General features: G+C 35.6%; 3 protein-coding genes across 10 annotated transcripts; all 3 read left to right on the plus strand.

Annotated features, from left to right (window-relative positions):
- Nucleotides 1–26: 26 nt before the first annotated feature.
- Nucleotides 27–7,758, plus strand: LOC306855359 (twinfilin-2-like). 4 transcript variants are annotated; one of them, XM_079394005.1, is made up of 10 exons: nt 27–170; nt 895–972; nt 2,200–2,378; nt 2,532–2,627; nt 3,309–3,413; nt 3,625–3,666; nt 5,242–5,361; nt 6,204–6,354; nt 6,466–6,587; nt 7,356–7,758. In XM_079394005.1, the coding sequence occupies exons 1-10, from the start codon at nt 146–148 to the stop codon at nt 7,521–7,523; spliced, it is 1,086 nt and encodes a 361-aa protein (XP_079250131.1). In that variant the 5' UTR covers nt 27–145; the 3' UTR covers nt 7,524–7,758. The 4 variants fall into 4 exon arrangements, with proteins under 4 accessions (XP_079250131.1, XP_079250130.1, XP_079250132.1 ...); XM_079394004.1 differs by having other exon boundaries at nt 55–170; nt 3,309–3,422; XM_079394006.1 differs by having other exon boundaries at nt 55–170; nt 5,281–5,361.
- Nucleotides 7,759–8,950: 1,192 nt separating this feature from the next.
- On the plus strand, nt 8,951–13,653 carry LOC306855360 (cytokine-inducible SH2-containing protein-like). 2 transcript variants are annotated; one of them, XM_079394008.1, is made up of 4 exons: nt 8,951–9,173; nt 10,421–10,536; nt 11,664–11,841; nt 12,901–13,653. In XM_079394008.1, the coding sequence occupies exons 2-4, from the start codon at nt 10,525–10,527 to the stop codon at nt 13,374–13,376; spliced, it is 666 nt and encodes a 221-aa protein (XP_079250134.1). In that variant the 5' UTR covers nt 8,951–9,173; nt 10,421–10,524; the 3' UTR covers nt 13,377–13,653. The 2 variants fall into 2 exon arrangements, with proteins under 2 accessions (XP_079250134.1, XP_079250135.1); XM_079394009.1 differs by lacking the exon at nt 8,951–9,173 and having other exon boundaries at nt 10,387–10,536; nt 11,667–11,841.
- A 1,879-nt stretch (nt 13,654–15,532) lies between these two features.
- Nucleotides 15,533–27,466, plus strand: LOC306854631 (NEDD8-activating enzyme E1 catalytic subunit-like; the record flags this gene model as incomplete). Of its 4 annotated transcripts, XM_079392797.1 has the most annotated exons (18): nt 16,984–17,086; nt 17,220–17,258; nt 17,748–17,868; nt 19,734–19,814; nt 19,970–20,052; nt 20,136–20,216; nt 21,026–21,069; nt 21,266–21,330; nt 21,643–21,798; nt 21,872–21,974; nt 22,085–22,198; nt 23,051–23,104; nt 23,219–23,255; nt 23,346–23,427; nt 23,506–23,606; nt 24,417–24,480; nt 24,611–24,665; nt 26,334–27,466. In XM_079392797.1, 18 exons carry the CDS (start codon nt 17,067–17,069, stop codon nt 26,420–26,422), a joined length of 1,389 nt encoding a protein of 462 aa, XP_079248923.1. In that variant the 3' UTR covers nt 26,423–27,466. The 4 variants fall into 4 exon arrangements, with proteins under 4 accessions (XP_079248925.1, XP_079248923.1, XP_079248924.1 ...); XM_079392799.1 differs by lacking the exons at nt 16,984–17,086; nt 17,220–17,258 and adding an exon at nt 15,533–15,823 and having other exon boundaries at nt 26,334–27,461; XM_079392798.1 differs by lacking the exon at nt 17,220–17,258 and having other exon boundaries at nt 17,008–17,086; nt 26,334–27,464.
- Between the last annotated feature and the right edge of the window lie 100 nt (nt 27,467–27,566).

Here is a 27,566-nt window from a genome sequence, read left to right on the forward strand (position 1 = left end):
CTTAAGGGGCGTTGATGTCATTGTACGGAAGTGAGTTGGACCACACTGCTGGGCACAGATAGCAGTGCCACTGAAGACAATAGGAGGACAACGTGGGAGTTTCGACAGGAATTTGGACTGAGCTGGACCATCGTGGGGATTTGGGATGTCGCACCAGACGGGTATTCATGGTAAGTACACTGCAGCCCATATAGATTTATAAAATTCAAAATGTAGAATAAATCACTTCATATTTTGTCTTTATCTTCTCCTTTTAGTGAAAGAAAAGCACGCATTTTGAGATACTATGAAGATATGTAAAAAGTAAAAAAAAAGAGTTATTTTGGAGTGAAACCTGTAAAAGCTCTAGATTGAAAACTTTTGCATCATAATCTTGCATTGAACTTTTTCAGATTTGCGTGGAGTCTATGTGCAAATGACGTTCATCTACGGGCAAAGGGAACTATCTTTTAAAAAAGAACATTTTATTACTAAAAATGTTTTGAGTAGGAATATTGATAGCTCTGCTTAATTCTGGGTTTTAGCAAACAAACTGTTGGTTCTACAGTATAGTGGTCTATATAGGTTTGAAATAGAGAGATAATATTATGCTGTGTTTTATGTGAATGATGATGGGAGGTAATTTAAGCTTACGGGCGGAAGCGCTGTTCCTCATCCATCTCACCTGCACCTACATCATTTATGAGTCCTGATGCCCTGTTACCATGGCGAGGCCAAGAATGAGGCACAGGCCGCACAGTGTGGAAGCAGTCTAAAATTTCCTTTGTTTCAGTCCATTTTCTTGTTATAATTTATAACATGAAATACTAGGCCTATGTAATGGGGTCGTCTCTCGCTATTCTTATGATGATTAAAGGTTTTTGTCTCTGTTGTATACTTCTCTACTGAAACCAGCAACTCCAGACTTGAGAGAGTTCCTCATGAAGGCGAGAAGGGGCGCAGTCAGAGTGGTGAAGATTGTTATAAAGAGCGGTGAGTAGGTGCATTTGTTTGTGAGACCATATATGCATAGGTAATATAATAATAGTATTTCAATACCCACAGGATGGTTTTGTTTGAGCACAAAGGTCAATGGTGCTTTTGATTAGTTTACTGCTATTTACCCTTTCCAATTAACGAAGCAGGCCTCACATTATTTTGTAATAAAAAATACCTACTGTAGAGTAAACCAAGTTATAAATTATTACTTAGAAGATCACATATTGGTCATATAATTTAGAAAAGTATTTGGACACTCAAGTCATACTTAAATATTACATTTCTCAGTCAAAAAAGAGCTCCACTTGATTGTATTAGATGTCAACTTGTGTAATTCAAATCTTTTGTTTAAAAAAATTATAATATTAATGAAATAAATAGCCATTTAAAGTGAGTACACTTTTAGGACCATGTTTCGTAACACTCTAAGGTACACTTTAAAAAAGTTTTAAATAATTTTTTAATAAATAGTTTTTTAAATAATTTTGTTTTAGTTATAATTTGTCATGCTTTCAGTAAGTATCCTTATTGTGATGTGTTGACTAACATCATAAAGCACATGTAAAGTGGAGTACTTGATTAAAAATTTAGCTATAGTGTTATTAAATTGTAGTGCAATAAAAGTAGCCTACAATAAAAGATAATTATGAAATTACATGGAAAGATGTACATATTCCTACTCAAAAATCACTCTAAAGTTCAACTAATTGCATTTAATATAAATGTAAAGTATAATACATTTCATTAAGTGCAGTTAACATGCAATTAAGTGTCTGGAAACAGTACATTCAGTTCACATTAAAGAATGTTATTTCTTTTTTAAGTATATTTTATTTAAGTGTACTTCTTTATCATAGGGGTACCACTTAGGTTCACATGGGTGTTCGTCATTTAGATGTGGTTTTATCATTTAAAACCTAACAAACATATCGATGTTTTGCTTAAAAGTGTGCTTTTGCTATCTTGTAAAATAAATGACACTTGGTTTGATGTTTTGCCATGTAAGGCTACATACTGTTGACTCTAAAGGATGTCAAGTAAATGTTGAGATAAACTGGACTGTGGAATGTTATCCACACAGTGCTAGTGTATGATAACATGGCGCTGTGCTGTTTTTGGACCCAGAGTGATAGTCAGTGCATTTATCTAGGGCTGCTGCATGTAGTCAGGGTGTGTGTTATGAGGTGTGTATGTGTGTGTATCTGTCTGTGTGTGCTTCAGAACAGCTGGTGTTGGGAGCGTACAGAGAGGCGTCTCAGAGCTGGGATCAGGACTATGACGCATGTGTCCTGCCGATGCTGGACTGCCTGGAACCCTGTTATATCCTTTACCGCCTCGATTCACAGAACCAGCTGGGATATGAGTGGCTGCTTATCTCCTGGTCACCAGACCAGTCACCAGTAAGTAGGAAACACATGACAAAGTTGAATGTGTACGCTCAATACAAACTATCTCTCATACTCTATAAATTATGTTCCCTTTAACCCCTTTGGGTCAAAGTACTGTCAGTTACCCTTCTGTGTGACCATACCCATTCATTCCGCACTACACAGGTGAGATTAAAGATGGTGTACGCTGCTACCCGTGCCACACTGAAGAAAGAGTTTGGAGGAAGTCACCTGAAAGATGAAATGTTTGGAACAGTCCAGGTGTGTAGACGGGTTTATTTTATCATAAAATACAGAGTTGAAATTATTTTATATCTGTACTATTACAGTATGTATTTACATATGTGCATAGCAATGTACAAAACATTTAACATTTATTGTTTTATTTATTAAATGACCCTGCTGCGTGGGTGTTTTGGGGCAAACTTTTTCTTTTGTTTTTGGAACAAATAGGAACACAAAAATAATATTTTTTTGAGAATGAGGTTGCAGAAATTCTGAGATATTCTAAGCAATCTGAATCAAGTATTCCAGATATGAGCTCATTATTCAACATTATGTGATGCCTGAAATCACGACCGACTGCTCAGAATACAATGTGTTTTCCTTGCAAATGACCTTTGCTATTTGTTTTCTGCACTCTTAAAAACATTGAGGTTCTTTATTGGCATCCTTTAACATCCATGGAAACCTTCCACTGGACAAAATGTTCTTCATGGTGGAAAAAAGTTTCTTTTAAGAACCAGAAATGGTAGTTTTATGACATCGCTGAAAAACTTTTGGAATCTTTATCTTTAATATTGTAACTTTATTTAGTGGCCTAAAACATTAAAACTACTATGTTTTCTGTTCTGCTTGTGCCCTGCACTCACCTTTGCTCAGATCACATTTAGAGGTGTGATGATGTGTCATCTAAGCACTATTTACTATTCTTATCTGCAGGAAGATGTCTGTTTCCAAGGTTATCTACGACACCTGTCCTCCTCCTCCTGTCCGGCTCCTCTCACCACCGCTGAGCAACAGCTCCATCAGATTAAAATAACAGAGGTGAGGAAGGTCAAAAATTTGTTCATACACTTCAAATCGTCTCACACCAAAATTGAGTATCTGACAGTTTGACTGTCTAAATATATAATAAACTATTGCATTTCTTAATAATGCACCTGACAGGACAAAGTGGCACGGGTAAGTGTACTACGATTGATTTTGTTTTCAAGTGTAAGTATTAAAGGGATTTTCACAAAACTTTTTTATTTAGGATGAGAGAAGACGAGTTGCCACCGTAAGTGGACAAGCAAAGGTAACCTCAGCTAAATAAATGTTAATGTAACAGATTAAAAGTTTATATATATATATATATATATATATCCCAAATTCTGGAAATGTTGAGACATTTTTTAAATTGGAATAAAATGAAAACTAAAAGACTTTCAAATCACATGAGCCAATATTTTATTCACGATAGAACATAGATAACAACTGTCAAGTGAATTCTCACTGTTTTGAGGTATTAAATGTCCCACTTGAAAAAGACAGCCCACTACAAGAAGATTTCAACTGGATTTCACTGATTGACCACACTTTTGATCTTCTTTTCCCTTCTTTATTTTGAAAGTTCGATGCAATGAGTCAATTGGTCAGGTGAAAAACCTTTAAACACCACTTTAAGAGCAAGCACAAGTAGATACAATCAAGCAAACACAAGATTTAAATCCTTGGCTTTAAATGACCATAAAACAGCATGTAACCACAGCAGATATTCAAACATTTATGCAGTAAATACACCATTTTTAACTTTGATGATTTTAAACATTTTATGATTTTAAACAGCTTTTAATCTGAACACATTTTAAATATATATATAAAACAATCACAGCCAAAATTTTAATCTATTAAACAAACCAATCATGTTGAAATGATATAAACAAAAAATAAACAAACAAAAAAATCAAATTTCAATCAAAAGAAAAGTATGAAAGCTCATCTCCTTTGATTGTAGTGAGCTTAATGTTATGGAAGCATATGTGTAGCAAAATTCAGTTTGCAATGTAATATGCAAAATGGCTATTTATTTCTGTATTTAAATTTACATTTTCCCATACATATGTGCAACATTTAGAGCAAAATGAAATGAAAATTAAATTAGATAATTTAAATTTGCCATTTTCTACACTAGTTTTAATATGCATATTAAAAACATATTTTAAAGCTTTATAAGTTGCAAAATGAAAATGAAAATGTATCACCCAAATTGATTAGATATGTTTAACACGTCCAAGCCAAAACTGTAGAAAAATTATAATTTAAATTCTGTTTTTCCTAAATGCATTTAGACTTAGGACACCTGGGATTGCATTTTCATCGTGATACCGCGTGATAATTGTAGCAAAATGCAATGAGAGTTTCAAAATGCATTCTGAGCCAAAGGTGCAGCAAAAGGGTAGCAAAATGGTGATTTAAATGTCTTTTATTTTTCTTAAATACATCGACACACATATATAACGTTTCAATTGCATTTTCATTAAATACCCCGCGATGAATATAGCTTAAGTCATTGTGGATTTGAAAATGCATTCTGAGCCGAGCATGGATTGATGCACATAAGCAAACAGACAGTGCTATTCTACACTTATTTACCTATTTGCCACGTTACACAGTGGGGGTGGGGGCTTAGGGGGCTTGAGCCCCTGCCCCTTTTCAAAATTATGCAAAAGTGCCCCTCTCAGACAAATATCAATGATATTGTGGTCAAGAAAACCAAATGCATTTGAATTCTAATTAACATGACAATGTGTACAAAACGGTAACTAATCTCTCAACAGTCTGAAAATTCCTGTTTAATGTTACATAACTGTTATGTGTGTTTCGGATACAGACAGAGATCAGCGTTGAGAGTAAAAATCCGACTTTGCAGGGTTTGGCGTTCCCATTGCAAGAAGAGGCTAAACATGCTTTACAGCAGCTTAAACTCAAACGCATCAATTACATTCAACTAGTAAGTTCCACATACACACATTCAAAAAGCAAAATGTTCAGACTGCCACATATATTTTTAACAGTACAGGTTGCACTGAATAAGCACATGTAGTAACTATTACCTTCATTATACATACAAATAAAAAGCTTTTCATAGTGCTGTTAAATAGCTTGTTTATTTAGCATGATTTTTATAACAGGATTCTCTACATAATATTACATTTCACAGTAAATTAAGCAACAAAACACCTAACTTCAAAATATTCATTATTCAATAAACAAACATTGTTGTTCGAAAGTTTGGGGGTAAATAAAGGTCTGGTATGCTCACCAAGGCTGCAATTATTTGATCAAAAATACAGTAAAAGAGTAATCTTGTAAAATATTATTGCAATTTTAAAAATGTTTCTATTCGAATATATTTTAAAAGGTCATGTACTCCTGTAATGACAAAGAATGAATTTTACGTAGCCACTCCAGTCCTCAGTGTCACATGATTCTTCAGAAATCATTGTAATATGCTTATTTGCTGCTCACTATTTCTTATTATTATCAATTTTGAAAAACGTTGGTCTGCTTAACACCAGTGGAAACCACAATATATTGTTTTTAGGATTCTTTGATGAATATAAAATAAAAAAAACAGCATTGATTGGAAACAGAATTGTTTGGTAACATTGTAAAGGCATCCTTGCTGAATAAAAGTATTCATTTCTTTAAAAAAATCTTACTGGCCCTACTGAACATTTTGAATAAGAGTTCAACAATTTTACATTATCACATAGAATATTATGCCTGCTGCACTCCACATAATCTCCATAAACCCAATAATAAAGCACTTTTTACTGTATCATCTTTAAGCGGCTGGACACCGAACGAGAGACAATTGAGCTGGTCCACATTAGTCCTACAGAGACCAAAGATCTGCCGAGCAGAATCCCCACTGATGCCCCACGATACCACTTTTTCCTGTACAAACACGCCCATCAAGGACAGGCACTGGAAGCTGTAGGTTAGTGACAAAATATTACTGTAACTGCCGAATTGGCTTCTCATTATTGGTAAAGAGTTTTTTTCTTCAAAGCTAATGTTTGTTATGTTTGTGTTTGAATATGTGGACCAGTTTTCATCTACTCTATGCCTGGGTATAGCTGTAGCATCAAAGAAAGGATGCTGTACTCCAGCTGTAAGAATCGACTGCTGGATGAGGTAGAGAGAGACTATCACATAGAGATCGCCAAAAAGGTACAATAACAGCAACAGTTGGTCATAATACTGTACAGTATGTTTTTTTTTTTTTAAATAGCTGTTGAAAATTCAAGCTTTGACCTGAGTAGAAGAGTACAAAGATGTCAGATCCTTGAGAATGGAAAAAAAACTCATATTTTACTTATTACAATTTCACATAGACCTCCAAATTACAAAGCTGGTCATCACGACATAAAATAAGCTAAATATTGAACTAACAAGTAAAATCACAGTTCCTTGAAGTGAACTAATTTACAATTTAATAAGCTCCTGCATTTATTATTTCATATAACTGTTTCTACTTAAATATATTTTAAAATGTTATTTATTTCTGTGATGACAAGCTGAATTGTCACATGACATCTTCCTTCAGAAATCATTCTAATATGCTGATTTGGTGCTCAAGAAGCATTTCTTATTATTAGGCTATCAATGTTGAAAACAGCGGTAGTGCTTAATTTCTTTGTGGAAACTGTGATACTTTTTTTCCCCCCAGGAATCTTTGATGAATAGAAATGTAAAAAAGCAGAATTTATTTGACATTTTATATTTTGTAACATTATTATTAATATCTTTACTGTCACTTTTGATCAATTTAGTCCATTATTGCTAGGTAAAAGTATCAATATATATTAAAACCAAATTGAAACTTTTGAAACTCAGACCTTTGAATAATAACTTCATAATCCATAACATTTTGACATTCACTTTAAATCAAATATTTATCCACATTTCAGTAAATCTGTTTATGTGTCATGTGTGTAGATGGAGATTGATTGTGGAGAGTGCTTGACAGAGGATTTCCTGTATGAAGAGGTTTACCCGAAGCAGCATGCTCTGAAACAAGCCTTCACCAAGCCAAAGGGCCCAACAGGGAAACGAGGGAACAAGCGTCTAATCAGAGGAGCGGGAGAGAATTTAGATGAGAGCTAGAATCATACAGTCAGAATATGTAAAATGACATCTGATACACTTGTTTAATTTCACCCTCAACTGCCTGTACCTATTGTCTTAGCTATCCTTTACTTGATTATTATTTTTTATGTTAGATTTTAACTAGTCTTCTTTCACTCCGAAACGCATTCTCACATGGTTTTCAAGGCCACATAAATGTGTTGTTTAGATGATGATTTTTATGTTAAAGATAAAATAAAATCCATTAATCTGTCTTGTTAAATCTCCCTTTTGTCTAACCATGGAGAAGCATTATGTTTAGTTAACACTTTAACAGGCCTCCACACACACACACTACTGTGTATGGCCTGAAGTCTTAGGCCATTAGTATTTTCACCAAAAAACAAAACAAAAAAAACAATACAAAATAAATATATAAATAAATAAAGCCACTAAAGGCCCAAGACTTTTGCTGCACAGTAGTGACACACACACACACACACATATATATATATATATATATATATATATATATATATACATAGCAACTGAATTTAGTACTAGTATGATTATAATACTTTCTTATTTGTAATGAAGTTATATTTTAATTCATATAAAATGGATACTCGTTAGTTGTTTAGTAGAAGCACATAAAAATGGCAGGTTTTAAAAAACATAAATGTAAAATATAGCTGCAAGCAGCGATAACCGGGGTTCAAGCATTTTAAGCCCTAAGGTGGTATGCTTTTAGGGTCTAGGCCAGCCTGGATGTATAGCTGACAGTGAAACACATCTAAAATGGACAATAGACACACACACACACACAAATAGAAATGAAATGAAATGGTTAACCTATCATATTAATAATCATTAAGCTTGCTTGCACACACACACACACACGCGGACATACATGCACACATATTTTGTTGCAGCTATAGATACTTGAAATAAATGACAGGTGACAATACTTTTTGCAAGTCTTCTCTTTTTAAGAGTTTATATAGTAATTTTCAGGTTTCTCTGTGATCATAATATGGCAAAACTGTCAAAACGGACATATGTATGAACAAAATGGTAAACTTGAATTAAATGTGATTTTAAATGTCATAACAGTGATTTTATAAAATCTCCTTAAGAAAAGCTATGAGCAGTACTGTTTTAGTGTTTCATAAGCCCATTAGTGGTCTTCCGCTTCCATCTAGTGGTTATAAATAGCAATTTCTCATATAACACTGTGTTTTTGACATTTATAACTATTATAGCCCCCCCCCCCCCCACGATCTCTATTAAATTTTGCATGCTTGTCTAGAATGAAATGCATGAAATTATGCATCGTGGTATTGAGGGTGGAGAAAGCGCTGTACATTCACTCCCCCCACCTACAATCCCTTGGCTACTTGCACGCAGACTCGTTACGTAGTTCCGCTTTGAAGTAATAGGGCTCGCTGAGTTCCGGTTTGTCGGCCATTGTTTTGGAGTTTGGAGGAAATGTTCAGAAAAAAGTGTGTTTATAGATTTCAGAGACAGCAGAAGGTATACACCGTACACTGTTGTGTTCCGCTGTGTACATCTTCTGCAAAGTTCAACGGAACTTTAAGTTTTCACAGTTTTCCTTCAGATGTGGACCTTAGAAAACGGTGGCTTGTAAACATACGCCGAGACGATTTTTGTCCTACCAGCAATTCTAAGGTTTGCAGTAAACATTTTAGCAGTGATCAGATTATTGAACCGCAAACACCAGAGGCACGAAAAAAGTTAGTAACTGGCGCTGTGCCAGTGCTTTTTGCCTGGAATGATTACGCCGTTAAAGCATCGCGGTCCAGTGTGTGGGAGAGGAGAGAGAGGCCTGCTGAAGTGGTATCATTGGACAAAGACTGCATCAAGTCGATCGAACCAACGATTACCCAGTTATAGTTTTTTTCGTTCTTATAGCGCCACCAAGTGGCAGATCTGCGCATTTTTATTTGACCAAAGTTTGTGCTCATACACGAGTGCCGAATTTGGTGAAGATATCTCATTTCGTTCACGAGTTATAGCCTTTTTCGTAAAATTGACCCGCGACTTTTAAACATTTTGGGGCCCCGTTGCGACAGTAAATTGAAATTTCAACATTTTTTTAACTATTGTAAGGGTTTCAGGACTTCGTGCTTGAACCCCTAAAAATATATTATTGCATTTTAACATAATTTTTTGTATTTATTATAAACGGTTATTCCATTGTTTTTCTGGGTTTGTCTATTAAAGTGTTAATGCATGGGCTGATCCAGGGCCAGCTCTATCAGTTACCAGGATGTTGGAATGTAATTAACCATATAACTAATTCTGGCAATAAACATTTTCTGGAACTAGACTTACTCAGCACTAGGCTACACTTACCTTACAGACACCTCCCATCACAGCCCTCGTTGTCGTCCAGAAATCTCTCTGTTAATGCAGCTGGCGCAGAGGTCCATTTCAGCGATTGTTTCAGCATTCCTGGAAAGCTGGGAAGTCTTCCGCCTCTGAAACCGGCACGGGCGCTTCGTCAGCGGCTCACGGCAGCCAATGGAAACGCAGCGGTGGTCGAGAGCGCAGTTCTGCGAAACGCCAAGAGCGCAAAGATGTAGCGCTCTTCTTGGAATGAGATTCATAGAACGCGCGTCAACTCATAAAACAGCCAAACGTGCTGCAAAGGCGATTCTTATTGCTCTTATAACAGGAAAATAACAATGCACCAAGCCAAACGACCTATTAGTTTTGTTTGAGTACTACGACTAAGCTTTTTTGTTGTTGTTGTTTTGCGTAATTTTCGTCCTCATTTCGCTCCCTTCGATTTCTTGGATACTATTTGACAGAGAAGGCTAGTTCGGCTTAGACAGCATCAGAGATTACTGTTGTAAAATGTTTAGATGTTGACTAGATTCCCTCACTTTGTGGACGTTTTGTCGCCATTATAGCACTGCTGGAACCATGTCAGCAGCTTTGGCATTTTCCAGGATTCGTGTCTCTCCAAACTCTCATCGTACATTCTGCTGCCTCTTGGTGAGCTACAGACGATTTTATGCCCACAAAGGTAAGAAATCTATGTGTATATAAAGTCCTTTAAGTTTCATGGGAACTGTGAAGCGGTCATACCTGTCTGGTGTGTTTGCTCTGGACTTGACTCATTTGTGATTACATCACGCATATCATTTATCTTGTCCTTTTATGACTGATCGTAATCCATTCCCGATTCCTGCTGCGGTTTCAAAATTGAACATTTTGTTCTCATCTGAGCGATTTTTAATATTGCATTGTGCAATAGGGAGCGAAAACATGCACTGAAAGTTTTGTGCCCAAGTTACTGTCTGAGCAAACATGAAAACGTTTGATGTAGCTTCATCGAGATCAAAACATTAAATTCAATTACATTAAACATTAAATTACATTAAAATCAAAACATGTAGACATGTAGCTGTTGAGTACAGGCCTATATGATTTAATTTAACTTATTATTATTATTATTATTCATTTATTTCAGTTTCAATACTGGAAAATGTAAATTGTAGTTCAGCTCCATTTTAATACTTTTTTATTTTTATAGACTTCATAACATGTCTGTGATCAGTTTGTTTGAATATAACTTGAATAAAATCCAATCAAATACAGTATGTAGTGTCTGTAAAAGAAGGCAATTCCATATTTTGTTCTCATTTCAGCTTTTTCAGGGCATTTCAGAAATGAGTGTTTATGACTTAACCATCAAGATAATTGCTTCACAATGTGAGAAAGAACACATAGATTCTGACTTATTGAGGCAGATGTTGAGACTGAAATAAAAACACCAGCATTCCAATAGCATATGGATCTGATTTATTCTGTTTTAGATATTACATATTTGTAACTTGTTGTCTTGTAAATTCTGTTGTTTACCTTGTTGCTTTCCAACTGAAATTCTTGCTACGTTGTGTAAATAGCATGTGAGTGCATTCTCTTGTTCTTGGCAAACTGCACTTCCTTTGTTTGTTCTTTCTTTGAGTTCACTGAACTTATAATGACAAAGCAATGATATAGAAAGCACAGTGATTTTTAACCTTTAGACTGTTTTCTCCGCTCTCTCACCTTACATCATTTTGTAGATTTAGAAAAACAAATCTGTTGATTACACAGTTATAATTACACAGTAATGATTCCCAAGAAATGTGTTTTTTCTTCCATAAGAAGGCTCTCATGCCGGAGCCACCTTCAGGAATGGTCGCTAGCCATACAAGTGCCCAAAATGAGAGGGATGAATCAGAGGTTCAACAAATTCAGCGGTCCCAAGCAGCTCCCTACTCGTGGACCCCGGCTGAGGACTTGCGTTTCATCACCACCACCTTTCAGCACCTACATACCTCAGGTATATATTATTTAGTATTTAAATATTCAAGGAACTGATGTGCACTTCTTTCTTATGCTTCATATTTCTTGATTGCATCTCTCCAGTGTCAGCAACTATCAGGTCAAATTCCCTCCATTATAACTGGCCAATAATGGATTCTATAAACAAGTCATATACAGAGTCTCAAGTCATTTTTTTATATTTATGTATGTTATGCTTTATGAAGAATAGATTATGACCAGGGTCCTAAAGTGACTACAGCAAGTTTATTTCTGTGCTGATAAATTTAAAATAAATATTATTTTTTAATTATAAAATAAATCATTATTAGGCTAATTATAATTTACATTTACATTTATTCATTTAGCTGACGCTTTTATCCAAAGCGACTTACAATTGCTATATATGTCAGAGGTCGCATGCCTCTGGAGCAACTAGGGGTTAAGTGTCTTGCTCAGCGACACATTGGTGTCTCAGTGGATTCGAACCCGGGTCTCTCACACCAAAGGCATGTGTCTTATCCACTGCGCCATCACCACCACCATTTATTTAATTATGTTTGTTTTCTAAACTAACATTATTATTATTATTATTATTATTATTATTATTAGTTCTTAGAATAATCCTATGTAAAATACCCTTTAAAAGTTTGGGTTTAATAAGTTTTGTTTTTGAAAGAAGTCTCTACTCACCAATGCTACAATTATTTGATCAAAATACAGTAAAAGCAATTATACTGTGAAATATTTGTACAATTTAAATGAATTGTTTTCTATTTAAATATTTGTAGAATTCCTGTGATGGCAAAATAGAATTCTCAGCAGCCATTTCTCCAGTCTTCAGTGTCACATGATCCTTCAGAAATCATTCTGATATGCTGATTTGTTTCTCAAGAAATATCTCTTATTATTATCAATGTTAGAAACAGTTGTGCTGCTTCATATTTTTGTTATATATATATATGATTTTTAATTTAATGTGCCTTTGTTGAATAAGGTATTCTTTTAAAAGATATAAAATCATACTGATCTCAAATGGTAGTGTATGTCATATTGATATAGTTTCTTTATGTTTTAGGATGGTACTGGGGTGGTATGACAGCCAGTGAGGCAAGGGATGCCCTAATCGGATCATCAGAAGGGACTTTCCTTGTCCGTGACAGCAGCCATCCTCTCTACCTCTTCACCCTGTCCATGCAGACGTGGAGAGGCCCCACTAATGTCCGCATCGAATACGATAGCGGCCGATTCCGTCTCGATTCCAGTTTTCCAGCCCGATCTAGCCTGCTGTCCTTTTCTGCTCTTCCTAGTCTCATGCAGCACTATACATCCATGAGTCAAGAGGAGGAGAGGATAGCAGAAGAACATCACATGGTGTCAAAGGACAGTGGCATCCTGCTGAAGCTCAGGAAGCCTCTGTACAGGCCTCAGGCCTTTCCAACATTACAGCACCTCACACGCCTCGCTATAAACAGTCATACAGATTGCCATACACAGCTGCCGCTGCCACGGCCACTGATGCTGTACTTGCACGAATACCCCTTTCAGGTGTGAGGACACTTGGGGGGATGTTGGTGCATTTCAGGGGGTTCGTTTTTGTGATTTAGCCAAAATTTGAAAATATTGCTCCCTGGCAGAGTCACGGGTACTTTTATTGTGATCATATGTCAGAGTAGGTGTGAAAATAAGCAAGGACTGTTTTGTGTACTTTTTTTTTTTTTTAATTTGTAAATACTTCTCATTTTAGTGAACAACATGTTTCTATACTTTTCTGTGCTTCTAAGAATGGAGCTTCAACTCTGCATACATACTACCATCACCAGAACAATGGAAAAAATAAAATATCAAAAGTACATAATAATAGGCCTACAGTATTCTGACTGTAATACTGTCTCCAAAGTTACTTTGGATCATATACTGTATATCTAGTCTATTTTTATTTAGATAAATAGATCATAAACACACACACACACACACTGCCATTCAAAAGATTTTTAATGTTTGTTATGTAATTTATTTCAGTGATGCAAATCAGACTTTTCATCAGTCTTTACGCCAGTCTTCAGTGTCACATAATCCTTCAGAAATCATTCCAATATGTTGATTTGTTATCAATGCTGTTCTTTTTAGCTTTCTATTCATCAAATAATCCTGAACAAAATGGCACAGGTTCCAAAAAATATTAAGCAGCAAAACTGTTTCCAACACTGGTAATAAATCAATACATGAGAATGATTTCTGAAGAATCATATGACTCTGAAAACTGGAGTAACAGCTGATGAAAATTCTGATTTGCATCACTTATATTTCAAAGTATATTAATTATGTATTATATATGTATGTATGTATACCTCTGACCTCTGACACGGAGAAGAGTGAAAACTCCTCACATGATCGGCTACCGAGCATCTGAACATAACGAAACAAATGAACATGGACGGATCTTCTTCCGTCTGTTCTGCAAAATGTACAAATGTAGCCTATATTTCTGCAAGCGTAAATATTGTGAAAATATCAATATTAATAGTGTCTAGGCAAAGGCATTCCTCCAGGAACAGGTCGGCGCGTTTGGAATAAATTGAAGCATTTTTAACTTGTATTGCATTAAGATAAAGTAAAGGAGCGTCGCCCACAGTAACGAAGTAAAAGTACCGTTTTTTTTCACTAAAAATGTACTTGAGTAAGAGTAAAAGTACCCATCTTTAAATATACTCTAAAAGTATTAGTTACCCACAAAATTGACTCAAGTAAATGTAACACGTTACTATCCACCTCTGAGGGCAAGGAACTTACATTTTACAATTGAAGTAATGTTTTCATTGATTTATTTATGTATTTGACATAGTAACAGCCCTAATAATATTTCAGCACACATGATGGCATTCGATCTGGTAACGTAGGCTAATTTTCTAAAAATCAACTTCAGCAGACGAACATCGCCGTTTTATAGGCTATGTGCTTGTCTGCAGTTGTGCATTTTTTTTATAAGAAAGAAGTGTACTTATTATTTTTATATAATGTATTTATTTCACATACATACGGCTGTTCAGGGCTCGAACTGAAGGGAGATGCGAGGGATGCCAAAAGAAAAAAAGGTGGTTCCCTGACATAGTGACTATGGATTATTAATTTTGTGTATTACGTAAAGCTTATCATGCACATGAAATGTTAAAATGACCTACTTATGATCATTTACGAACTGAATATCAAATTCAAATTTTATTTGTCACATACATATACATACGTAGTACGACATGTAATGAAATGTATTGTACGACTGTCCAACAAATTGTCCAAAAATTAAGAAAAACCTCAAGTTTACAAAAATACAAATAGAAAAAGTACAGTAAACATATATACAGAAATAAACTAGCAATAAAATAAAATAACAAATAGATATGAGAATAAAAATAGATATGAGGAATAAAAAATAGAATATGATTCTATATAGATTCTATAAAAAGTAAAGTGTATGTCAGCGATAAAGTGTCCGTGTGCTGTGCAGTGCAGTAAAGTGTATAAGTGAGTAAAAGGAATACTAAAGACAAAGACAAATGGTATGTAAGTCCCACTCATTTATCCTTACGTAACCTTCTACAAATTAGTGCAGATTGTACTTGAAAAATGTGCAAAGTGGAAGTGTGGGGTGATGTGATTAGAGTGGAGAGTGGTTTAGACTCCGAATGGCCTGCGGGAAGAAGCTCCTCCTCATTCTCTCTGTGTTCGCCTTCATGGAGCGGAAGCGTCTCCCTGAACGCAGCAGAGAAAAGAGTCCATTGTTGGGATGGCTGAGGTCCTTCACTATCTTCCTGGCCCTGGTCAGGCACCGCTTGCTGTAGATGTCCTGCAGGTCAGGGAGCTCGGTGTGGATGGTACGTTCCACTGAACGCACCACCCTCTGGAGGGCTCGTCTGTCCTGCATAGTGCAGTTCCCGAACCAGGAAGTGATGCTGCCCGTCAGGACGCTCTCGATGGTGCAGGTGTATATCAATCAGAACTCGGTCAGTCAATCTCAATCAGAACTCGGTACTGCAACAAGCTGCGCAACTTTTGAAGTTCTTTAAAAAGAAGACAACAGAAGCGATTTGTCCTTGATTGTAATTTAAAGACATTCTCCTGACATAATGTGTGTGAGGTACTGAGAGACGATAGGAGAGCTGTCTCGAGAGTCCCAAAGCATTCACTGCGTGATGAAGCCCATTAGAATACAGTTAGAATACCCTTATCATTCCAGCAATGAAACAAAAATACCCATGTATGAGTATTTACGTTTTTATATTCATTGCACAAGCAAATATGGAATACAAGCTTTTCTGTATATCAGCAGATGTGCGCGAGGACGCAACACGAATGAATCAGTTTATTAATGAATCGAGTTTCGTTTCTATTGAATCAGCCGTGTTGAACGAATCGTTTGATATGAATGATTCAGCAAGTCGTTTATTAAAACAGGGACTTGCTGCCACCTGCTGGCGGTTTTATTGTCATATTTATTTATCCATGACAGACCTAAACCAGGTGCCAGCACAAAAACACATTCAGCAAAATATTAATTATCAATATTAACCAAAATTGCTCTATTTCATGCCCCAGAACGAAAAAAAAACGTATAAATAATAGTTAATTTAATAAGCCAAATTTGTCATTCAATAGAAACCTTTTTCAAAATGAGACCAATTTTTTAATCATTGTGTAAAATTATCCACAGGACCCCAAACTCCTATTATATCCATACTATGCGCCTACTCAAATTATAACACTAGAATAGTTTATAGTTTTTGTTATGTAATAAAATAAAAATGAATAGCCTATTAATAAAAAATAAAATACAACAGCTCACATTTCATCCGACTGACATACAATAAGTTCTCAGCAGGTGAATGAATGAATGAATGAATGAATGGAGATAATTATATAAGGGACAGTTGGTAATCCTGGACATCACTAAAAATAATGACAACGTAGTTTATTCCCACTGCAGTGAGGCAGATGCTGGTTCAGGTGTGCTCTGTTGGATTCAGGTCAGTGAATGATTCATCAGACTGTTCCAAATAAGTCGTCTTTTCAAACTATAATTTCACGAACTGGATCATTTGTGCTGTAATTTTGTTGATTAAAATATGCTTGTACCGGATTATGAAGAATTAAGGACTTTTATTTTGAACATGACATGTGCGTCAGAGGTGTATTGCAGCTTTGTCTTGTCATAAAGTTGCACATTTCACTTCGAATGTTTATGACAATATGGCGGAAGGAGAGGAGCCGTAAGTGAAATTTGATAAAAAACTGCACATAAATCCCTCGTAACAGTGCTTGTAGTTCAATCAACAGGACGCAAGAACGTTAACTTGCGGGTAGCAGAGCATGAATGAACCTTCTTTTATTCTCTCTTTTTAGGGAGAAGAAAAGAAGGAGAATAGAGGAGCTGAATGAAAAGTTAGTGAAATAAAATATAAGAATTAAAATGTGGCAGCCAGCAGGTTTGCTTTGGGAGGTGTTGATTCTTATAACGAGCTTCATCTGTACTGCAGATATTGTTCAGACATTATTTTGAACGGCTCTCCGCATATAGGCCTACTGTACATAAAATAATGTAATCTATCTGATAGCTCGGTGAAAGCTTTCGAAACCTCCAAACACATGCCATAATGCTCTTTCATTACATTTAATATAAAACACTTTATTATATTCAATTATGAAATTTACCTAAATTAAGTGCCATTCAAGCCATGCATTAATTATTATTGTACATAAAAAAAGTATGTTATGTTATATGTGACCCTGGACCACAAAACCAGTCATAATCATAAATTAATCATTAAATACATCGTCTGAAAGCTGAATAAATATGCTTTCCATTGATGTATGGTTTACTAATCTAAATTGATGTAGTAGTGAGTGCTAAGCATCTATATTTCTCCACAGTATGGTTGTGGATGGAGGGAGTGGGGATCGCACTGACTGGCAAGGAAGATGGGACCATGTCAAAAAGTTCTTAGAGAGAGCTGGACCCTTCACTCATCCGGATTTTGAACCCAACACTGAGGTATGACATATATCTTAATGCACTCTGTTATACTAAATATAATATATAATATAATTCAGTGTATTATATATTTCACACCCCATTTAAAAGTGTTTAATCATTCAATCACCGAGTTCAGCTTTGGTGGCATTTTATCAGAACAGTTCATTTTATTTTTTCAATTAATTTTGCTTTGTGTAAATTACTTAATGGCTGGTAAAAAAAATAAAAATAACGAGACAAGCTGCTAATTTATTTGTTGTGCATTTATTGTTCTCTACTTCTTATCAAATTAAATAAATAAATAAAAATAAATAAATAAGTTTTACAGCAAGAGCATTTTTCCTATAAATATCCATGCCTGATAGGACAGAGGTTATCATGGATTTATTACATTAGTGTAACCGATAAAGATTCATGGTGAAAATGATTATGTGCGTAGGGTAATTTTTCTTCTGTTTACCTCTCTTTTTTTTTTTTTTTAGCTTTATGCAGAATATTTGATACAGGTTCTGTTCTGTCACTATTATAAAGCAGTTTCACAACCAGGGTGCTTTAAGATGACAAGATGAATGACAAATCAAGCATTAAAATACAACATAAATTGTCAAATTTTTCAAATAATTTTTGACCCCCACTGCGTGTGTGTGTGTGTGTGTATGTATGTGTGTATATATATTATATATATATTATACAGTCATGGCCAAAAATATCGTCACCCTTGCAATTATGTCAGAAAATGCAACACTTCTCTCAGCAAATTGTTCCAATTGCAAATGTTTTGGTATTCACGTGCTTTCAGGCATGTGATGCTCCTGTAATTTGTATTTAGACACACCTGTGGCAAGTAACAGGTGTGGGCAATATAGTAATGAATGAATGAATAATGCATTTATATAGTGCTTTATTGTGTATTGCTGTACACCCAAAGCGCTTTACAATCAACTGGTAATCACACTTACAACCAGTTAAAATGGAGAAAAGTTGACTCAACCTTTGTGTTGTGTGTCACACGGAGCATGGAGAAAAGAATGAAGTGTAAAGAGTTGTCTGTGGATTTGAGAGAAAAATTTGTGGAATAACATGGACAATCTCAAGGCTACAAGTCCATCTCCAGAGATCTTAATGTTCCTGTGTCCACTGTGCGCAATATCATCAAGAGGTTTACAGCCCATGGCACTATAGCTAACCTCCCTGGACGTGGACGGAAGAGCAAAATTAATGAAAGATTACAACAAAGGATTGTTCGAATGGTGGATAAAGAACCCCGATTAACTTCCAAACAAATTCAAGTTGATCTGCAGACACAGGGTACAAGAGTGTCAGCTCGCACTATCCGTCGCCATCTGAATGAAAAGGGACGCTATGGTAGGAGACCCAGGAGGACAGCACTGCTGACACAAAGGCATAAAAAAAGCAAGACTGGAGTTTGCCAAAACGTATGTGACAAAACCACAATCCTTCTGGGAGAACGTACTGTGGACCGATGAGACCAAATTAGAGCTTTTTGGTAAAGGACATCATGGCACTGTTTATAGAAAGAGAAATGAAGCCTTCAAAGAAAAGAACAGTCCCTACAGTCAAACATGGTGGAGGTTCAAAGATGTTTTGGGGTTGCTGTGCTGCTTCTGGCACTGGATGCCTTGACTGTGTGAACGGTATCATGAAATCTGATGATTACCAAAGAATTTTGGGGCGCAACGTATGACTATATATATATATATATATATATATTCAGAATGATAAAAACATCACCATAATCCACCATTGTCATAAAGAACTGTAGTTTTTGAGCTATTTTAGCTTCATGAGATCAGTCGGTTTGTTGTAAAACCTGAATGTTATTGTACTCTCTTCTCTTTTCATAAACTGTGCACATCTTCTAGTCTCTTCAGTTTTTACTGGACACATGCAAAATTCTGGTTATTGGAGCTGGTGGACTTGGTTGTGAGCTGCTCAAAGATCTGGTACAGTTTTTTGTTGTGCTATATTTGTTTTTTAGATTGATTCTTGTTTTTTCAGTGCTTAATGACAGCTGCAATATATACCTTGTAATTACAAAAAGGCTAATTGCTGTGTTTTGTCCTATCATGCTCATACATGGTGCAATTTTATCACCTAGGCCTTGTCAGGTTTTCGGCACATTCATGTGGTGGACATGGACACCATTGATGTTTCTAACCTCAACAGACAGTTCCTCTTCAGGTTAGTCTTAGTCAGCTGATAGCTGTCTTTTTGAGCCTTTTCTTGTTCTTTTTTTTGTAAACTCATCGCTGTTGTATCTACAGACCAAAGGATGTGGGCCGACCAAAGGCAGAGGTTGCAGCAGACTTTGTAAATGGCAGGGTCCCAGACTGCAATGTTGTCCCGTATCCTTCAAAGTGTATTAAATGTAGCCTGGAGGCTCAAATTCTAAAACATTCCTTTAATCATTCCCTCAGGACATTTTCATTTTTGGGAATGTTGAAATGCTGCTATATATGTTTCTATCCGTCCTTCGGATGAGACGTTAAACCGAGGTCCTGACTCTCTGTGGTCATAAAAAATCCCAGGATGTCCTTCGAAAAAGAGTAGGGGTGTAACCCCGGCATCCTGGCCAAATTTGCCCATTGGCCTCTGACCATCATGGCCTCCTAACCATCCCCATATCTACTGATTGGCTGCATCACTCTGTCTCCTCTCCACCAATAAGCTGGTGTGTGGTGGGCGTTCTGGCGCACTATGGCTGCCGTCGCATCATCCAGGTGGATGCTGCACATTGGTGGTGGACGAGGAGATACCCCCCTTACTATGTAAAGCGCTTTGAGTGCCTAGAAAAGCGCTATATAAATGTAACGAATTATTATTATTATTATTATTGGATACAGTACTGTTCAGAAGTTTGGGGTCAGTAAAATTTCCACAAAAATATTAAATTTTCAACATTGATCATAATAAGAAATATTTCTTGAGCACAAAAATCAGCATATTGGAATGATTCTTAAGGTTCATGTGATGCTGAAGTCTTGAGTAATGGCAGCTGAAAACCAGCTCTGCCATCATAGGAATAAATCACAGTTAAATATAGGCAAATGTAAAACAGTTCTTTTAAACTGTTTTTACTATATTTTGCTAAGAGGTGTGTATATGTAGTATTTATGTGTCAAAATATTTGCATTTACCTTAATAAACAATGTAGACATTTTAAGAAAATCCAGGACTTGGATGAGACATTTTACAGGCGTAAATACCCTATAACTATTTTTCTTTTGTCTAAAATGTCATAGCTTATCTTAACCCAATATTATATGTGACAGTTTTGTCCTGCATTGTGAGGCTGTTGTTTTCATATATTATGAAACTTTTGGGGGGCAGTTTTTGCTTGGAAATCTGAGTAATGTAACTGTTTTTTTCTTTTTCTTTTTATTATTACTGTTAGAATTTCACATAGTAGTCTGTGGCCTGGACTCTGTTGTTGCCAGAAGATGGATGAACGGGATGCTGGTATGTGTTTATTGTCCTGAACATCGAACAATCTGTCCGTATAAATGCATAGACCTAAAGTCCTCTCTATGTCATTTAAATCAAGTCTTTCTATTCTGTGAGTAGTGCTTATATTCTAGTTTATGCATTTTGTTTTTCACACAGCTATTTATATTCACATTTCATTAAACTTTCAATTCATACGATCATGAACTTCTCGAAACGTATCTATTTGAATATATATTAACTAACGATCTGTTAAACATATAATGTTTCTTAATGATTTCTTAATGAAAGCTATTATGAAGTGTTACATTGTTTTGTCTTTCTCAGTTATCTCTGCTGATTTATGAAGATGGTGTCCTAGATCCCAGTTCCATTATTCCATTAATAGATGGAGGCACAGAGGGCTTCAAGGGCAATGCTCGAGTCATTCTTCCAGGCATGACAGCTTGCATCGATTGCACCCTCGAGCTCTACCCTCCACAGGTGCACACTGGGATTTTGTGTTAAGTTGAATTTCAAAAGCCTTTTGTCATACTCATTTTTGTCCCCTACACAGATAAACTTCCCTATGTGCACTATAGCCTCTATGCCACGGTTACCAGAACATTGTGTTGAATACGTCCGCATGCTGCTTTGGCCCAAAGAAAAGCCTTTTGGAGGTACATGAGTTCACAGTATCTGCTTAGAATCCAAAACAACCAATGCATATTTGGTTATATTGCTGCTAGGTAGTCTGCTATTATTTCACATTTGAATGTGTTTTCCTCAGATGGTGTAGCCCTAGATGGAGATGACCCAACGCACATCCAGTGGGTGTACCAGAAATCTCTGGAAAGAGCAGCAGAGTTCAGCATCACTGGGGTGACTTACAGACTCACCCAGGGTGAGTGAGAAGGGCCTGTCAGTGGGACTTTTTTTTTAGCAATTTTGTAAAATCCTCTCATTTGTAAAGTGTTTTGATGGAGACAGTGTCCAGAGATACTGTAATGTTTAAAATTATTATAAAAAAAAATCAATACTTTTATTTGGCAAGGATACATTAAAATCTATCATGGTTTCCACACACACATCAGGCAGTACAATGGTTTTCAACATTGATAATCATAATAAATGTTTGTTGAGAAGCAAATACGCAGTAGAATGATTTCTGAAGGATTCTGTGGTAATGAAGACTGGAGTGATTGCTGTTGAAAATTCAGCGTTGCCATCATCAGGGCTATGACAAAATTAGAAAAAAGTTAATTAAAATTGCAGTAATATACCACTATTACGTTTTTATTGTATTTTGAGAAATTATATGCAGCCTTGGTGAGCATAAGAGACTTAAAAAAACAAAAAACAAAAAAAAAAAACCTTACCCTGGCCTAAACTGTAGTGTATAGAAAATTTTAGGTCCTAGGTTCACTGATTGGGAACCCGAACCATATTGAGAGACCTGAATATCAGTGGAACGCTAGGTGCTTCATTCCAGGGCTCTTTTGACTCAGGACAGTTAGCAACCATCCAGAACAATGTGATACAACAAAATAAAAACACAATGCATTGTAACCATGCATTGGCAAGCTCCCACAATACACTAGCATCATGGTGCATAATTTTGCATAGGCAAGCAATATTGTAATTTCTTTTAGAAAATGTCAAAATCAAGTTTATACTTATAATCGTGCACATTGCTGTTTGTAAGTTATTGTTCAGAAGCTCCTATTGTTGATGTTCTACCTCACCTGTGTTTCAGGGGTCGTGAAGAGAATAATTCCTGCTGTGGCTTCTACAAATGCTGTTATTGCTGGTATGCTGACATTGCAAGTGTTCTCTGGTTTAATGATGCTTGAAATCGTTTTGATATTTTTCAAAAAGTTGAGCTGTAACTGGAAATACAGCTTCTTCCTTTTTTACATTTCAGCTGCTTGCGCCACCGAGGTTTTTAAAATTGCCACGAGGTAAGTTATAACGACTTATATCCCAGGAGAGAGCGTTGAATTCATTGTTCATTCACATGTCTGATTTATTCTTTTACGTCTGCTGAACAGCGCCTATGTTCCCTTGAACAACTACCTGGTGTTCAATGATGTGGATGGGCTGTACACGTACACCTTTGAGGCAGAGAGAAAGGTTAATGATTTGAACGTGATTTAAAGGACATGACAAAAAAAATAACATTAATGCTAAATGTCTCTGTTACATGTGTAGGAGAACTGTTCTGCCTGCAGTCAGGTGCCACAGGACCTGCAGTTCCCACCTTCAGCTAAACTGCAGGAGATTCTGGGCTACTTGACTGAGAATGCCTCTCTGTGAGTCACAATGTTCATTCATGTTCATCTATGGCTCCCTTTTATCAGATGTGTTGTATTTATTTAATTTACCATAAATGTTACCAAAAATAAACATCAACAAAATATGTACATAAACAATATACATGGATATTCATACACACATACTGTACAATCTCATACATGCATGCTTTGAATATTTACAATATTGCATAGTTTAACAAAATGAAGTGAAGGCAACTAAAGAGAAAATTTGTTACAATCTTTTAGAGTAGAAGCTCATGTATTTTTTTTTTTTTTGCAAACTTACCAACTTCATTTCTTTACTCATTCAAAATCTTGAAATTTATTCCTAACAATAATGTTTTAAATTAATATAAATTCAGACATTCTTTGTTTTTAGAATACATTAATACATTAATACATTTGATATAGCTTTTTTGTTTATTATCATCCTAAATTTTGACTATATTAATTAAATGGTTAGATACACTTGCCATTAAATTATAATTTTACTGTCTTAGACAAGCACATATCAACGAAATGGCAATACCAAAATAAATGCATAATATATTCTCCTGTTCTAAACAAAGCTTACTGAAAGAATCTGATTCATCTTGCCAATTACATTTTATTATATTATTTTTTTTATTATATTTATTTATTATTTATTATATTCCTTTTAGTTGAAATATATTGAATGTAACAATGTGTCACCGTGTGTAAATATGATAAAATCCAAAAAAATGTGTTGTCCTCACGTGTTAACTGTTATCTTTTCTGAAGCTATTTCCTCCTGTATGTAATAACACTGAATCCTTTGTCTACTAGTCAAATGAAGTCTCCTGCCATCACGACAACTTTGGATGGAAAAAACAAAACTCTGTATTTACAGGTTAGAAAATTTCTAACATGTACAAGACTTGTCATATTTAGTTCACTTAGATTAGGATTTTCAGAACGTGGATTTTATGCTTCAGCTGTTTATTTTTAATACATTTGAATCTGTTTGGGTTTTTTTTCAGACCGTAGCATCTATTGAAGAGAGAACGCGACCAAATCTAAACAAATCGCTGAAAGGTGATTGAAAGTACAAACTGAAGTCTGGAAATGTTAGGACGTTTTTTTTAAATTTGAATAAAATTAAAACTAAAAGACTTTCAAATCACATGAGCCAATATTTTATTCACAATAGAACATAACAAATGTTTAAACTGAGAAATTTTACACTTATCCACTAAATGAGCTCATTTCAAATTTGATGCCTGCTACAGGTCTCAAAGTTGGCACGGGGGCAACAAAGGGCTGAAAAAGCAAGACATTTTGAAAAGATTCAGCTGGAGAACATCTAGCAACTAAGTTAATTGACATCAGGTCTGTAACATGATTAGCTATAAAAGGGATGTCTTAGCAAGGCAGAGTCTCTCAGAAGTAAAGATGGGCAGAGGCTCTCCAATCTGTGAAAGAGTGCATAAAAATATATACTTTTTTTGTGGAATACTTTAAAAATAACGTTCCTCAACGTCAAATTGCAAAGGCTTTGCAAATCTCATCATCTACAGTGCATAACATCATCAAAAGATTCAGAGAAACTGGAGAAAACTCTGTGTGTAAGGGACAAGGCCGAAGACCTTTGTTGGATGCCTGTGGCCTTCGGGCCCTCAGATGACACTGCATCACTCATCAGCATGATTCTGTCATTGACATTACTAAATGGGCCCAGGAATACTTCCAGAAATCACTGTCGGTAAACACAATCTTCCATGCCATCTGTAGATGCCAACTCGAGCTCTATCAGGCAAAAAGGAAACCAGAAGCGCCATCATGTCCTGTGGGCCAAGGCTCATTTAAAATAGACTGTTTCAAAGTGGAAAAGTGTTCTATGGTCAGACGAGTCCAAATTTGACATTGTCCTCCATGTCCAACGGGTTAAAGAGGAGGGAGACCTTCCAGCGTGCTTTCAGCGTTCAGTTCAAAAGCCAGCATCTCTGATGGTATGGGGGTGCATAAGTGCATACGGTATGGGCAGCTTGCATGTTTTGGAAGGCACTATGAATGCTGAAAGGTATATAAAGGTTTTAGAGCAACATATGCTCCCCTCCAGACGACGTCTATTTCAGGGAAGGCCTTGTGTATTTCAGCAGGACAATGCAAAACCACATACTGTAGCTATTACAACAGCATGGCTTCGTAGTAGAAGAGTCCGGGTGCTGAATTGGCCTGCCTGCAGTCCAGATCTTTCACCTATAGAGAACATTTGGTGCAGCATTAAATGAAAAATATGTCAAAGACGACCACAAACTCTTCAGCAGCTGGAAACCTATATCAGGCAAGAATGGGATCAAATCCAAACACCAAAACTCCAGAAACTCATAACCTCGATGCCCAGACGTCTTCAAACTGTTTTGAAAAGAAGAGGAGATTCTACACCATGGCAAACATGCCCTCGTCCCAACTATTTTGAGAGTTGTAGCAGGCATCAAATTTGAAATGAGCTCATTTTGTGCATAAAATTGTAAAGTTTCTCAATTTAAACATTTGTTATGTTATCTATGTTATATTGTGAATAAAATATTGGCTCATGTGATTTGAAAGTCTTTTAGTTTTCATTTTATTCAAATTTTTAAAAATGTCCCAACATTTCCGGAATTCGGATTGTATATTGTGATATCATGTAGTATTTGTAACTGTTTAATAAGTGTATTTCCAAAATATATTGATGTTGTTTAATGTGTTAAATGCTTGCAGAGCTTGGACTAGTCAATGGACAGGAACTGGCAGTGGCTGATGTCACCACTCCTCAGACTTTGCTCTTCAAGCTCAACTTCATCTCATAGGACAATGCTTCATTCTTATAAACAGATACAAGTGGTTATTGCAGTCGTCATCAAAATGAAGCAGCCTTGGAAATGTAGTTTATAAAAACTCAACATATCAGCAGAGATATCATATGCACATGCTCGGCTGGAATCCCTGCAGTTTGTATTTAGATTTTATGGTCAACTCTCTCCATCAAAGACACTTACAGGAGACTTTTGTTTCGTTGTCTTGCACTGCTAATAGTCGTAGTCGTCATTCTGGTGGATTTCTTTTTTTATGCCAACTGTTTATTTATTTTGTGCATTCACAGTATCTTGTTCAATGTCTTATAGAAAAAAAGGTTCATGTTTTGAATTAAATTTGGAAACTGTATTTTAAACAAGTATTGAAGTCCTAGTCCGATAATGCTTTCTTATAAATTGACTGTTACTCAATTTGTGAATAAATATATTTGATTAAATATTTAAAGAAACTCAAGGTATTAAAATATAAATTCTCTAGAATTAAAATGGACATTTTGTAAGCAAATACAGAATGTTGCATTGTCAATGTAATATTAAGAAAGAGATAATAAGTATACTGTACTGTTTTATTTGTTTTATGTGGCATTGTCATGTTATACAGGTTTGTAGAAATACAATGGAGTACACATTCACAAGGTCAAAAGTTTTTTTTTTCAGCCACAGCACCACATATTACAATGGGCCAAACTGTGTATGTTGTTGGACAAGCTACAAACTGAAATTAATGAATTAAGATACAGTGAAATAATTGGTTTGATAACGTGGATTGCTATATTTAGTGTCCTATTACATTTTTAAAACTATCATAACTTCAGTTCATATTTAAGTAAAATATTAATTTAGATTCATATTAATTTCAGTTAAATACCTTATTAATGCAAGAATTTTAATTAATATTCACTTCATTTTAGTAAGCCATTTTTTACTCTATTAATTTAAAATGTTTATTTGTTAAAAGTTTTTAGCAAATTCCCACATTTGTGCATTGGATCGTGTCCCCCTTTCAAAAGCAATAAACACCTGTTCAAGGCTGACAGTTTGACACAGAAGTCGTGCTTACATGAACTTACCAAAAAAAACAAAAAAACACTTTATTTATTTGGTCAACTCATATTTTAGTAAAATTACCATGTTTCAG

Source organism: Barbus barbus (genome assembly GCF_936440315.1).
Source record: "Barbus barbus genome assembly, chromosome: 35".
Taxonomy (NCBI): Eukaryota; Metazoa; Chordata; class Actinopteri; order Cypriniformes; family Cyprinidae; genus Barbus; species Barbus barbus.

Bases quoted from the DNA above. Each gene is read 5' to 3' on its own strand.
- LOC306855359 (XM_079394004.1), top strand. From the start codon at position 146: ATGTCGCACCAGACGGGTATTCATG. The intron at 973-2,199 runs GTGAGTAGGTGC...TGTGTGCTTCAG, and splicing joins GAAGATTGTTATAAAGAGCG to AACAGCTGGTGTTGGGAGCG. The intron at 2,628-3,308 runs GTGTGTAGACGG...TCTTATCTGCAG, and splicing joins AAATGTTTGGAACAGTCCAG to GAAGATGTCTGTTTCCAAGG.
- LOC306855360 (XM_079394008.1), top strand. The intron at 11,842-12,900 runs GTATATATTATT...TTTATGTTTTAG, and splicing joins TCAGCACCTACATACCTCAG to GATGGTACTGGGGTGGTATG.